This window comes from Sceloporus undulatus, chromosome 4, assembly GCF_019175285.1.
Source record: "Sceloporus undulatus isolate JIND9_A2432 ecotype Alabama chromosome 4, SceUnd_v1.1, whole genome shotgun sequence".
In the NCBI taxonomy this organism is placed as follows: Eukaryota; Metazoa; Chordata; class Lepidosauria; order Squamata; family Phrynosomatidae; genus Sceloporus; species Sceloporus undulatus.
Window position 1 is genome coordinate 75,175,930 of NC_056525.1, and position 14,961 is coordinate 75,190,890.

At 42.7% G+C, this 14,961-nt stretch overlaps 2 protein-coding genes across 4 annotated transcripts in view; one reads left to right on the forward strand and one right to left on the reverse strand.

Annotated features, from left to right (window-relative positions):
- Positions 1-14,961, reverse strand: part of BTBD19 (BTB domain containing 19) — a 69,939-nt gene that overhangs the window by 47,996 nt on the left and 6,982 nt on the right. The window contains 2 exon segments of the mRNA XM_042462862.1: positions 5,611-5,664; positions 10,312-10,519. Of these exon segments, the coding sequence (XP_042318796.1) occupies positions 5,611-5,664; positions 10,312-10,519 (262 nt within the window).
- The window catches only part of DYNLT4 (dynein light chain Tctex-type 4), a 75,760-nt gene that overhangs the window by 34,677 nt on the left and 26,122 nt on the right, over positions 1-14,961 (forward strand). Inside the window, exon 3 of one of the 3 annotated variants that reach the window (XM_042462853.1) lies at positions 6,044-6,091. The exons of the other annotated variants lie outside the window; for them this stretch is intronic. The gene's annotated coding sequence lies outside the window, so the exon portion shown is untranslated. The remainder of the gene's footprint in view (positions 1-6,043; positions 6,092-14,961) is intronic. 3 annotated transcript variants of the gene reach the window in all.

Sequence of the window (14,961 nt, forward strand, 5' to 3'; positions counted from 1 at the left end):
CTCCAAACCAGAAAGAAGTGCTAAATTTGTCCTGTATTAGTTTTAAGATTCTCTCATGGATGACAGCAGTAAAAGGTTTATTTCTGCAATCTTTTGTGATGGTGAATCCTAACTAATTGATAGTTTGAAATGCTAAACATACATATGAGGAGCCAAAGAGCATGAGTGGGGAGACTGTCACTCTCCAGACATTGTTGGATTTCAGTTACCATCAAACCTGAACTCTGGCTTTGAAAGCTGGGACTTTTTAAAATATATATATTTTCAAATCTGTCAGTATCTAGGGCAGTGCTACACAAAATGGTAATCTGTGTACCAATGATAATCCACAAGCCTTAAACTGCCAGTCCTGCAAATTGCAAGGAAAGAAAGAAACAACTCTATCCACTGCCTATTCCACACCCTTGCCTTGGATGATGATGAAAAACTATAAAGGAAGCATAAAGTATCACCAGTCAGGTCAAAGAACCCAGCCTAAGTTGTGTCTCTCAGTTGTTGCTTATTCACTGCTGTTTCTCTTCAGTCCTGCACAGTTAGTTCATTCTAGTTCCTCCCACCACAAATTACTCCTAAGGTTCTCCTCCCCCACCCTTGCTGTTTCTATTATTTGTGCTGCATTCTTACTTAACATGTGAAAATGGCAAACCAAATCCAACACAACTAGCTACCCTGTCTCATTTTCTAAAAGTCCCTTCTCTTCTGCTGAATACCTTAGAATTCCCCACAGGTCAGAACCAAGATTTCCTCCCTGGGGTGCCAAAACAATGACATTAGTTGTTTCTCAGCTTCTTAACAGCTTCCTGATCTGGATGATGTTCTCTGGAAGGGAATCTCCTGATAGTCTCATAAGGCTTACTCTCACTTCCCTGGCCCAACTGGGAGTGACAGATCATTAAATTCCCCAGTAAACACGCTGCCCCATCATGCTTTCAAGTCTTCCAAAAGCAGCTGGGAAAGCTTCTATTCCTGGGTGGCTCTTGCTTGTCCTTTGTTTACTTCTCCCCTTAGATCTTCTTCCTAACTCAAAGCAAGCCACCAGTTCACTCACTAACATCCAGGCCCTAACTCTCTCTCATGGAGCTGTGCTTGCTTTCTCATTGTTTTATGAGTCTCTGTGGCTATGCTGTTTCTGGAAAGGCAGTCCAGACAGAGATCAATTCTGGATAATCCCATGTTGCTAAAGATCTGGGAAAACATGTCTCTCTTGAGAAGATGTATTATTATAAAATAGAAGAACACATGCACATCAATAGAGGGAGAGGGGCGAGAGAGAGAGAGAGATTGAGTAATATACACATGAAAAAACTTGCTCAAGAAAGGAATGCTAACATTGCAGGCCAAAACAGTGTTGGTCACAAATTTATATTTAAATGACCTCTTGATCCTTTCCTATGTGCAGCATCTTTTCTCAGCCTGTCTATGTACAGGCATGCCTGAGTTAACAAATCCTCTGATTGAGGATCTCCTTTTCACAAAGTCTTTTTACATTTGTCCAACCCCACTTTTCTTACTTGTCCTCTCTCTTGCTGGAGGTTTGTTTTTTTAGCACCATTGGCACAGGGAGGATGGTGAAGGAGAAAGACAGATTTTTTAAAAATATTTTTATTGATTAAAATACATATTATACACAGTTCAAAAAATTTAACATAAACTGTTCAGTAGCTTCCTGTGTCTTCATCATTCAATTATTGCATAAAAATTATTGTATTTTCAGATTTAGGTGACAAACTTCCGATGTATAACATATGTCTTGTGTGTTTATTACTTTCTGCATTAATGGAGAAACACAGATTGTTGATGACCAGTTTGTATCTGGAGCCAACAATACAATAAAACTGGAGCTAGGGAAGAATGGTATTTTGCTCCAACTGATGTTATATCTATGTGTATAATATCCTAAAGGCACCAGTTCCTATCTGATCTTAGAAACTAAGCAGGGTCAGCTCTGGTCAGTAGTTGGATGGAAGACTACCAGTAAGTAACAGGTGCTGTAGGCTGTATTTCAGAGAACAGACAAAATCACTTCTGAATATTCCTTGCCTAAAAAAAAACCTTATAAAGTTAATGGAGTTGCCTTAAGTCAACAAGTGACTTGAAGGCAGGCACACACATACACACACACACCTGCCTGCCTACAAACACAAAATGTAAACAGCTGCTACCTCCTAGAATCTCTTACTGAGCATGCATGATGAATAAAACAGGAAAGGGTATAATAGATCAGCCTGTCTCACCAGCTACCCTCAGCATTATTATTTTTAAGTATGGATCTGTAAGATTTCCAAAATAGAAATCATAAAAAAAAAGTTGGTGACAGAAACAAATCATCCCTGGATGCATTTTGGAAGAAGCCTTCAGGTGACCTCTAGAAAGTTAAAAATTTTAATGTTTATTGATGGTTTACTTGACCTGGTTGTTTTCATTTCTGAAATATAGCCTACAGCACCTGGTTATTCATTGGTGGTCTGCCATCCAAGTATTAAACTGGGCTGACCCTGTTTGCTTCCAAGATTTGGCAGGATCTGGTACCTTTAAGGTTTACTATGGCAAAAGTAACACATAGAAAACTAAAGATACGATGCAGTGATGCAATGCACTCTGGACTGTATCTAACCTTTACACAAAAACCACTATTTGCACAAAAAAACCCTCCAGCCCATATGCACTATTACGAACAATTGTTGAAACATGGATACACCCCTGAATGAGCAAAAGGAAAATTCAGCTGTCTTGTCAGTTTGACAAAAAAAAAACTTTGTGAGATAAGGACTGAAGGGAAAAAATTCCCTAAAACACCTAGACAGAACATGGAATTTTCCCCAAAGAAGCAGCCTAAACAGAGGCACAAAGTCCACCCAGAAATAGGCAGTTATCCAGATCAAATTTGTCAGAAAACGGTGACTTTTATCAGAATCATTACAACAGAGTTTCACCCTGTCAACAATCCCTGTGTTAACAACACTCTGTCATTCCAAGTCTCTTTTTGTATCATAGTAGTACATTTTTTCTATAATGAGTATTAACCTGAAAACGCCGGTATAGTTATTGTTAGATCTTAGTTCCCAAAAGCAGAGAGTGACTGTCATGGAACTATGTCACAGAGCTTCCCTACCTTTGTTCCCCTGGTAATTTCCTTAAGCTGTTCGAAACTGGCAGCTTGTAAAGGCCAACTGTTTGAAAAGACAGAATTTTTTCCTACCCATAAAAGTGAAATTAATTATTCATGTAACAAGGACAGATGCCTCCCAAGTTTCTGTAAGTGGGTGGTTAAGTTTTAACCAATGGAAAATAAATATATAATGCAGGCCCAGGTTAACTGATTTCTAACAATTCTGAAACTGGAGCTTGAGCTTTAAAAAATGAATTTTAACAAAAGATGACCTTTGTTTTGTGGCAGGCACTCCTATTCAGTCAAATCAACACAGGCCCAACTTGCTAACTGATAAACTGTACATAGTATTTATCTTTCTATCACTCATTTACAAAACCACCATTTATTTACCAAATCTCAGAGGCAGTGGGGAATAGGGACGGTAGAATATGTCTCCTTTTTAACTTTGCCAAATTTTGACAAGAACATAGGTCAATGTATGGATCTGTCCTCTCAATAGCAACACTTGCAGGGTTTTCCTTTCACTGTACTGAAAACTCACAACAGAGGGCATGCTTGTGTTAGATCTGCTGAAACTAAGGCCCTTATCAGATGAGTGTGGAACTGGGGGTCTTCTGCACTGGGCGATTCGAATTTGCGTTATTTCGCAAAGTACTGTCATACCTGGGAGTCCTTCCGCATTGGCAGGATTCAAATTGGCCAATCCGCATTCGCGCGAAGTGCATTCAGTGCAGAATGTTTTGTCACACCGGTGCTCAACATGAGGATTGGCCGATTCGTATCGGCCCCCTCGCACATGCTCAGTGGTGCCCTGCATGGGTTGCGACCTTAAACGCTTCCGGGGTGAAAGGGGAGGTCACGTCATGACAGCCCGGTAAACAGCTGGAGAGCCAGCTCATGAACATTAACAATCGCGATACAACGTGCCCGTTACTGTTTCCTCTCTACATTCCTGCTTGGTTTTAACGTTACCATGACCTTCCCTTGCAACAAATTAGCAATGCCCGGTTCTACGTGTGTGTGTGTGTGTGTGTGAGTGTGTGAGTATGTATTCTGGGGGGGGGGGAGGAGCAGTTCCAGCGGCTGTCAAAGAGGCTGGATGGCCATCTAAGTAAATGGGGATGCTTTGATTAAGAGTTCCTCCTCCTCCTCCCGGCTTGGGATCCAGGCAGGGAACAGGCGCGGGTCCGCTAGAATCGCGGCGATCACCGCCGTTCCAACGGCCTCCTCCTCCTCCTCCCGGCTTGAGAGGCAGCCTAGGCTGGCTCCCAAGCCGGGAGGAGGAGGAGGAGGCGGCTGCTGGAACCGCGATTCCAGCGGCCCCCGCGCCTCTTCCCTGCCTGGGATGCAGCCAGGGATGTCTCTCAAGCCGGGAGGAGGAGGAGGAGGCCGCTGGAACCGCGCCCCCCCCCCCCGCTACCCTGGAACCGGCAAGAGGAAAGACCCACCGGAAGTAAAAATTGGAATCTGGGGGTCTTGCGATGGAATTCAGGACTGGGTAGTCACACCAGACCCATTCGCACTGAGATCGAACAGAGCCCCAATCCAGGATATCACCAATCCCCTTATCAGCGCACTGGCCAACACGCTCCAAAAAGAGGAGCCAGTACGCATTCAGTTCGGCAGCTCGCGCATTCACGTGAGTGCGGATTGGGCCATTCGAATGTTGGTATAATGGTATTGTGCGAAATAACACGAATTCGAACCACCCAGTGCGCAAAACCCCCAGTTCCACACTCATCTGATAAGGGCCAAGGTGTCTGTATCCAATTACCAGCAGGCCAGTTTACAGCAGTCAGGGCTGGATTATCAATATTTCAATCAGTACAATTGCTCCAGGCACTTTGCTGGCTAGTGCCCAGTAGTGAAGGGAAGAATAGTAGCTTGAATTATCTTATTCTCTAATCAATTTTTGAATCTTCCATTGCTGGCTGGTGGATTACTGCATAAGTGTGGTGGTTGAGCATCACCCAAAAAGTAACTTTCCCAAATTCTGATTTACAGTTGTCAGGACATTGGTCCTTCATCTACTATGCTCCAAGACTGTACAAACAAATAGGAACATCTACAACCATCACATCAAACTATCCACTTTGCACATCTTTTGCTGTACATACATAAATGTGGAATAAATATATTATACATCCCATGAACAATCAATGTTGGCAACAGAACATAGTCTAGGGATGGAGAAAGAACAGTTGCATACAGTTCTGGATCCCACTTTTTCTGTCCCTGAGGCTCCTGCCAGTCCACCAAAGCCCAACCCTGGCATGATTTTCAGGTAATTTTTGCTTAAAAACCATGTAGAAAGCCACCTACCCATCCAAACATGTAAAAATACATGGAAATATCCACAATACTCAAAACACCTCACAACTCCAAAATACCTCTGTTTCCCTCTGAGCCTATCTCAAAATTATGATAGGGCATGACATAATGTCACTTCCAGACATCATTTTGAGAGGGACCCTGAACAAAAATGCCATAGTCCTTACCCTTCTCAGGTCATCCAGCCCATATTCCATGGATGATGTCAGAACTTCTAAGGCCTACATGGGAAAGAAGAAAGGATGTATCGTTAGATTATAGTTGGTGCTCTTTGGTCAGTGAGAGATAATACTTACCCAAGGCCATTGTACGTGACTCCGCCATGATTGCGTCTATGTGATTTTGTTCAGTTTTCAATGTTTACCAACATTTACACTACTTTTCTTATAAACAGCACATAGAGATAATGGTTTCCTTGATGTTATATTAGATGTAAAACCTGGAGGGAATTCACATGTTTATGTCTTGCAGTGAGTGTTCCTTCTGGCACCAGAAAGATGGTTTTTAGAGTCCTTATAAGCATCATGATCAAATGTAAACAATTATTCAGTGGCTCTGAAAATGATAATTTGTATTTAATAGGCCTTATTTTCACTTTAGGCTGGCATTTCAAGGTTGGCTAAAGTTCAGTAGCTGAGAATGAACCAGGTGCGTAAATTTCCTGTAACCAACCTGCTTATGCAGTTCTCATATTAGGATGGGAGATGTCTCATGCCTGCACACTTTGATTTCTTTGTTTGCTTTTGCACAGTATGAACTTTGGGAGTACATCTGCCATTAGCCTTGCACAAGTGGAATTGGTGTCTCAGCCATGGGACAGTTTCTATAAAATTGGTTGCTTAGGGACTCTGTTCTACCACTTGCTGAGAGGGGTTGTTGTAACCCATTAGCTCAAGGACTCTACTGTTGCCCCGTTTTAGACCATTTACTGCATTATTTCCCACCAATAAAGCATATCAGTAGAAAGAGAGGAAGATCCCATGGCATATGGACAGATTTACAGGGAGGTCACAAGCCTGAATTTACAGTACCTAAGCAGAGCAGTAGAAGTATTGGAGATATTTCATCCACAGGGTTGCCATGAGTTGGGCTCCACTCAAGGGCAATTAACAACAGCAAAAGCAACAAAGTACAGATCCAATAAACTGCTACAATAGCCTCCAAAAGAATGAAACCAGTCGACACAGAGATGATAATTCAGAACAATATGGAAGAGACCATATTGTATTGTTGTTGTTCCAGCCACTGTAATGTCTCCATGGAGTTTTTCAGTGAACCATAACACAGAGAAGTATAAGTAAATACTCTGCTTGCCTTTACATTATCCCCATTTAGGGTGGAAAGTACAATGAAATTAGGTCAAGAAATGCAAGAAATTGCAATTGAAATGCAAGAAATTAGGTAATCTAGTAAAGAAATACAAGAAATGTAAATTATTCTTTAACCCTAGTCATAACCCTAACCCTAGTTTTAGGTTAATTCCTATTGTAACCTATCATTGAATTATTACTTGGGTCAGAAAATATCCCACAATGTATTCAATCTAAAGTTTATTTTCTATTAAATCCTAATGTATGAAAGTTAAAATTATCAGTCACCATGACAAAAGCAATTTCTGTTCCAAAAAACCAAGACCCAAATAGAATAAGATGGATCATCTAGTTAATCAGCTCTGCCAAAGGAGGATTTTCCATCTCAGAAAAGGATCTCCAAATCAGTAACTGAACAATATGATTTTCCACTTGACTCTACTATTAAGGCCCCATTCCCACTGGGCAAAAATAGCAGCTTATTTCGCTACGATTCTGACTCGGATTCTGACTCGGATTTTGACTCGAATCTGACCCATCGTTCCCATTCAAAACGGGTGCAAACAGATCTGGGGTTTTTTACCCCTGTTTTTGTTCCCATTGGTATTTTCCCTGTGGTAATTTGAAGTGGGTTATTTTGATCCCCGTTCCCATTACCCTTCCGGAACCTCTTTTTGTTAAAAGCAGCTGTCAATCAAGCGCTTAAGTGCTTGACGTCAAGCCAATCAGTCGCTGAGGCGTTTTTCCCCTCCGGGAAAGGAAGAAGGAGCCTCTATTCCCCTCAAATCTATTCTCTGGAAGAGAGAAGTAGCCACTGTTCCTCCTAAAGCCCTCTGCATCCAAGGCTATTCTGTGTCTCCCCAGACTCTCTCTGGAAGAGAGAAGGAGCCACTATTCCTCCTAAAGCCTTCTGCATCCAAGGCTATTCTGTGTCTCCCCAGACTCTGTCTGGAAGAGAGAAGGAGCCACTATTCCTCTTGAAGCCCTCTGCATCCAAGGCTATTCTGTGTCTCCCCAGACTCTCTCTGGAAAAGAGAAAGAGCCACTATTCGTCCTAAACCCCTTTGCATCCAAAGCTATTCTGTCTTCCCATAATTCCTCTGGAAGAGAGAAGGAGCCTCTAATTCCCCCCCCCAAATCCCTTTGCCTCCCCCATTGCTCCCTGGGCTGTCTGGGGGGCGATCATGCAGGCATGTACTGCAAAGCTCATCTGCTGCTCAGGCGCTCAGGCAGAGGCAAAAAAAGAAAAAATAATAATAGTTAAAAATGGTATTCAATGGCTCTCCTCACACATCAGTCTATGAATGTGGAGCAGAGGGGAGGCTGTGGTGGGAGTAATGTGTTTACTGCATCTGGAGCTCAATGTAGCACGATCGCCTTACCCTGCTTCCCAATCCACTGGGGGAAAGGCTATGCGAACGGAAGAAAATGGCGCCAGCGGCGATTCAGAAATAGAACAAAGAGGGTGACACCCCAAGGCCAGCCCCTTGAGTGCTGCTCCTCCCATCTCCAAGTTCCCAGACACCCTTTTGTTCCCATTTATTTGCCCCAAATCAGACTCAGGAGGCACAGGAAAACTCGCTTTAAAACCACTGTTTTTTAAAACCGATTTATCGCCCTATAATTCGGGTTTTCCTAGATAAATCGAATCAGATTCGAATCTCAATGGGAATGATATCAGAGCAATGTGGTTTGGATTCGCGCTCAAATGGAAACAATGCACCCATGTTTGCATCCAGGCCCGCATTATAGGCCAGTGGGAATGACCCCTAACATAGGGTAGAGAATATGCAATAGTCTCTGTTCTCCATTCACACTCCACAAGCGAAGTGGAGATTTCATAAGAGATTATCGTGCATACTTTATCCCGTCTTTTCCTCAATGCAGTACACCACACATTTAACTGTCAATAACAGCTTTTACCACATTCTTCTATGGCCAGGCATATGCAGACTGTATATAGCCCATATTAACCTGGGCTTATTCCGTGTCTTGAAAAACCATGGGATAAGCCCAGGTTGCATATGGGCTGCATATGCCCAGACATAGGAGAATGTGGTAAGATCCATTATTGACAAATGCATATTTATCCTGTTGGAAAAGAGACGAGAGAAAGTGTGTACGATAATCTCAATCTCAACAGTAATCTAAAATAAAATATAAAATAGGGAAGCGACAGCTGAATAGAGAATGTGCCATCAAACTGAAGTTAATTTGCTTTATAAATCCCAGGTTTCTATATTAGAATTTTTCCTTCCCTTCAATTAAAAAGGGCTTGAAATTTTGTGTGCTGAGCATGATCTTAAAACCACTGACTCGCAAGTAATTTCATTGCCGTTCTTGAATCAGGCCGGTGCCAGTCATTTAGGAATTGCAGCCAAGTGCTTTAAATTAGCAAAAAGCAAAAAGCTAAGCAGCTGTCTTATTATCTAGAAGCTGGTGATGGCAGTTGCTTAATATTCTTGCACAAATGCCCAGTCCCCTTCCTTCCCATCCTCCTACTCTCATGTCTAACTCTGCTGCTATGAAAAGATGCAGGATTTCAAAACTCAGAGCAGAGAGTTCCATGATACAAGGCTCACAGAAAAGCAAATTCAAATGTGAGGATTTGTGCAACAAATCCTCCTCAATATGACATCCCTTCAAATATTTAAACAGGGCTATATGAAGGGATGTCATATTGAGGAAGGAGCTAGCTTGTTTTCTGCTGCTCCAGAGACTAGGACCCAGAGCAATGGGTAAAAGAAAGGAGATTCCGCCTCAACATTAGGAGGAACTTCCTGACAGTAAGGGCTGTTCGACAGTGGAACAAACTCCCTCGGAGTGTAGTGGAATCTCCTTCCTTGGAGGTCTTTAAACAGAGGCTGGATGGCCATCTGACGGGGACGCTTTGATTTAGATTTCCTGCATGGCAGGAGATTGGACTGGATGGCCCTTGTGGTCTCTTCCAACTCTATTATTCTATGATTCTATGAAAGCTGATACAAAAACATTAGTGTTATTTAGCTTACAAATATCACTACTAAGCTATTTGAACAGAATCTTAGTACATTCAGCTAAGCAGCAGCTACACTACAATTCTGGTAACAAGTTGCTGGCATTTTTGTGGTTTTGTGATTCATGGTCACTCAGTCATGTGACTCAGCCATGATGCTTAATGATTCCTTCTAGGTACATCACTGCCATAGTAAATGGGCAGGAGGAGGAGGAGATCAGGGAGTACCAACAGCACCATCATAAGAATTTCACTAGTCCTCCCAAAGCATATAATAGGGGTAATAATTGGATGAACTAGAGGGAGGAAGAGGAAGAGGTTGTTTTCCTATAAAAAGCTGCTCAAGGTGACTCACAATAGAAATACAGATAAGATGCAATAAAAAATAACAAAACCAACTCAGGACAGTAGCAGCAGTTTTAAAATCAACTAAAATACAAAGGATGGGAGAAAATCTAGATTTTTGACCCATCTCTAAAAATATTTGGTAGGTCTCATAAGGTTTTTGTACCAATAGCCACTTCCTTGAAAGGCCAAGCATTAATGACAGAAGTCATACTTACAATGAGATTGTTGAGAGTAACACAGTTGGTGTACAGGTACTCAATGACCGCAAGGAACACCTCTGGCTGCACCTGGCTCAGGATCAATGGGGCTTGTACCTCCTGGGGCTGGCTCAGCATTGCATGGAATGCCTGGCAGCGGGAGGACAGGAGGCAGCGATGGGCAAAGACTTCCTGCTGCTCTCTGCCAACCAGAAATGTCACATCGCTGTAGAAAGAGAGGCAATTGAGATTTCAGTATAGTTATCAAGACGTGGTGGCTCAGTGGTTAAGACATTGACTCTGAAGACAGCAAGGTCAGCAGTTCGAGACCAAAGTGCTGGAGCGAGCTTCTGTTACTAGTCCCACTAGTCCCAGCTTCTGCCAACCTAGCAGTTTGAAAGCATGTAAAAATGCAAGTAGATAAATAGGTACCACTTATCGGACTTCAAACATGCTCTCATTTCCCCAATTTTGAAAAAACCTTCTCTTGACCCCTCCTCTTTGTCTAGCTATCGTCCAATTTCTCTTCTTCCCTTTCTTTCTAAGGTTTTGGAACGGGTTGTTTATTCGCGCTGTCTTGAGTTTCTTGAAACCAACTCCATCCTCGATTCCTTTCAGTCTGGTTTCCGCCCAAGGCATTCCACAGAGACAGCTCTCACTAAGATCTCAAATGACCTTTTACAGGCCAAGGCTAATGGCCTTTACTCTGTTCTCATCCTTCTCGATTTGTCTGCAGCCTTTGACACAGTTGATCACTGTCTCCTAAATGACATACTCTCTGACCTTGGGTTCTCAGACTCTGTTCTCGACTGGTTTAGATCTTACTTGTCTGGCAGATCTTTTGCAGTAGTTGCAGGGGGTCAGACTTCTTCTCCTGTTCCCTTATCTGTTGGAGTTCCCCAGGGCTCTGTTCTGGGTCCCCTTCTGTTTTCTCTCTACACACTGTCCTTAGGAAAAACTCATTAGCTCTTTTGGCTTTTCCTACCATCTGTATGCCGATGACACCTAGCTGTATCTTTCTGCCCCTGACCTTTCTCCAAGGCTTGAACAGCAAGTCTCGTCTTGCCTCACAGCTGTCTCACAGTGGATGTGCCATCGGCGTTTGAAGCTCAACATGTCCAAGACAGAGCTTCTTGTCTTTCCTCCTAAGCCCACCCTTCAACATTCCTTTTCTGTCTCTGTGGACAATATTTCTATTCAACCAGTCCAGCAAGCCCGCAGTCTTGGTTTTATCTTTGACTCTTCTCTGTCGTGTATCCCTCAGATCCAGACCACAGCCAAGGCTTGTAGATTCTTTCTATACAATATTGCCAAAATCCGACCATATCTCTCCGCCTCTGCTGCCAAGATCCTGGTCCATGTCCTAGTGATCTCCCGACTTGATTACTGTAACGTCCTCCTGGCTGGGCTTCCTCTTTCTCACTTCCGTCCTCTAATCTCTGTCCAGCATTCAGCTGCACGCATTATCACCTCCACCCACCACTCTGACCACATCTCTCCTGTGTTGGCATCCCTTCACTGGCTCCCTCTCCCTTTCCGCATTCAGTATAAGCTCCTGCTGTCGACATTCAAAGCCCTCCATGGACTGGCCCCTCCTTACTTATCAGACCTTCTTTCTCCTCACCTTCCCACTCGGGCCCTCCGTTCTGGTAGTCAAGGGCTCCTGTCTCAGCCCAGGATTTCCTCTGCCCCATCCCAGATTCGCCCCTTTTCACTTGCTGCCCCTCACTCCTGGAACCTTCTTCCCCCACAAGCAAGAGCCATCACTTCTTTAACTGGCTTCAAATGGAGTTGAAAACCATCCTGTTCAGAGAAGCCTTCCCAGGCAATGCATAATTGTCGCTTACTATCTGATGTTCTTTTGGTGTCTGTTTATCGAACCATTTCCCGTATTGCTATGTATTGTATATGTATTATCCTACTTGAGAGTATGTATTTTCCCTGGAAGAAGATTAACCATCCATTATGAAGCCAAGCCCTCCCTCCAGTCCATCTGCCTTGGTCCAGGCCTCGGAGGTAGAGAGGAACTGCTGGACCTCTTACCCTTTCCCTCCACCACTACCTTCTCCTTCTGTGTCATGTCTTTTTAGATTGTAAGCCCGAGGGCAGGGAACCGTCTAACTCAGGGGTAGGCAACCTTTTTGAGCCAGGGGCCGGGTTGCTGTCCCTCAGATAACTGGGGGGCCGAAGCCAAAAAATAAATAATTAAATAATTTTTTAAACAATTAAATATATAAATAAACCAGGACAAATGTAGGACAAGATTTTCAAATAGAAGACACTTTTAAAAAAAGATGGAGGACACGCAAAAAAACTTGCTGACTTTTTAAAAAATGTTAATATAAATGCATGTTTCTGAGGCTTCTATAGACAATTACCCCCCAAAGGCCCCGGCGGCATTCGGCGGCAGGACCAGGCTGGGGCCGGTCCCAAGGCCTTGCCGGGCCGCATCCGGCCCGCGGGCCGCAGGTTGCCTACCCCTGGTCTAACTAAAGAGATTGCATGTACAGCGCTGTGTAAATTTACAGCGCTTCATAAATAAAGGTTAATAATAATAATAATAATAATAACTTTAGTAAAAAGGTAACAGCATTACGTGCAGTCATGCTGACCACATGATCACAGTGTCATCTTTGACAAAGCTGGCTCCCTCAGCTTAGTAATGGAGCTTAGCACCACCCCATATACTTGGACACAACTAGACAATCATATCAAAGGAAAAACCTTTACCTTTATCAGGGATTACCAGACATATTTTTAACCCCCTGCCCTACCATCTTCCTTCCATAGAGAAGCAAGACAGATTCCGGACAGATAAAATGAAATACATCTTCACACAGCTAAAGTGTGGAATATGCTCCCATAAAATGCAGTGATGGCTGCCAACCTCAATAGCTTTAAGAGGGGACCATGTTGTTGTACATGTGTCCTGCTTATGAGCTTCCCATAGGCAGATGTTAGGAAACTGTGATATCAGAATGCTGGACTAGAGAGGCATTCAGTCTGATCCAGCAGGGCCTCCTTCTTATGTTCTGAGTGTCTGGTAGAATTCAGCTATTTTCAAGGCCAGCAAATTTACAATGGCCCAAACTACAAGTTCAGTGGCCCTCTGTTTACTTAGCATATGGGCTGTCTTTCATCAACTATGGACAGTAGAGAGGGTACTGAAACCACCTTCGTATAACATTTTTCTGTCACAAGCCTCTCCTACCTCAGGGCTGACCCAAGACAAGATGAATTGCCTCCTCCCCATCCCATTACAGAAGCCATTGAGACTGGCAATTCAGCTTTATTTCAACAATGGCAAGAGTTTCTTGAATACATGAAGTATTAGGCTAAATTAGGGAGCCTACAATAATTTGTGTGGCGGAGGGAACATCTACGGAGTCCTGGAAAAACAACCAGGACATTGTAACTACTGTCCCACAGCAACACAGTTATATGACCCTTGAGCTTGTGAGTTTTAAGTGATGAATTTTAAATGTGGATTGTTTTAATATGTGTATATCTTATTTGTTCATTTAAATTTATGTTATTTTATCTGATGTGTTTTTAACTCATGTATTTGTTAATTGTTGCTGTTCCCCATAATGATTCATGGGAAGAGGTGGGTAAGAAATAAGTAAATTATTATTATTATTACTATTACTATTATACTGTCTCACCCTTTCTAATCATTAGAAAGAGGAAGGAAGGACTGGCCTTACCTCCTCCTTTCTTTCTAAAAAAAAGGTTCCAAAGTTGTTTTTTCCAAATGAGCCTGGGACATCACATTTGTGTTGGCAATCACTGTATTCCAGCTGTTGAGCACTGACCTGCATTCTAAGGCATGGGTCTGCTGCCATTAAGATAATCCAACAGAGGCAGTTAGAGAAGCCTCTGTCATAGACTTGTGTTTGATTCTGTGATGAACTGTGACTATTTTGTAGAGAACAATTTATTGTAGTAGTGTGGCTTACCGCTTTGTTTTTGACATTTGATTTTACATCCTAAAACAGAAGTGGAGAACTCTTGGTTTTCCAGATGGCTTGGCATACAACTCTCATAAGCCCCATTCAGCATGGCCAGTGGCCAAAATATCTGGAAGACCAAAGGTTCTGCACTCCTGCTATAAGTGGAAACCTTTAACATCAGAATCAATAAAATGTTTAGGATTTAAAATAATGCAGAACCTGAAGAAAAACAATGGATTCACTACAGAGTTTGAGGCTATAAGTGCAGTAGTAGAGTGCATGCTTTGTGTGGCAGAAAGTCCTGGGTTCAGTCTTCAGATAAGACTAGGAGAAAAATTTGCCTGAAATTCAAAATGTCTCTGCCAATCAATGTCAGGAATACTGACTCTTGGTTTTCCAGATGGCTTGGCATACAACTCTCATAAGCCCCATTCAGCATGGCCAGTGGCCAAAATATCTGGAAGACCAAAGGTTCTGCACTCCTGCTATAAGTGGAAACCTTTAACATCAGAATCAATAAAATGTTTAGGATTTAAAATAATGCAGAACCTGAAGAAAAACAATGGATTCACTACAGAGTTTGAGGCTATAAGTGCAGTAGTAGAGTGCATGCTTTGTGTGGCAGAAAGTCCTGGGTTCAGTCTTCAGATAAGACTAGGAGAAAAATTTGCCTGAAATTCAAAATGTCTCTGCCAATCAATGTCAGGAATACTGA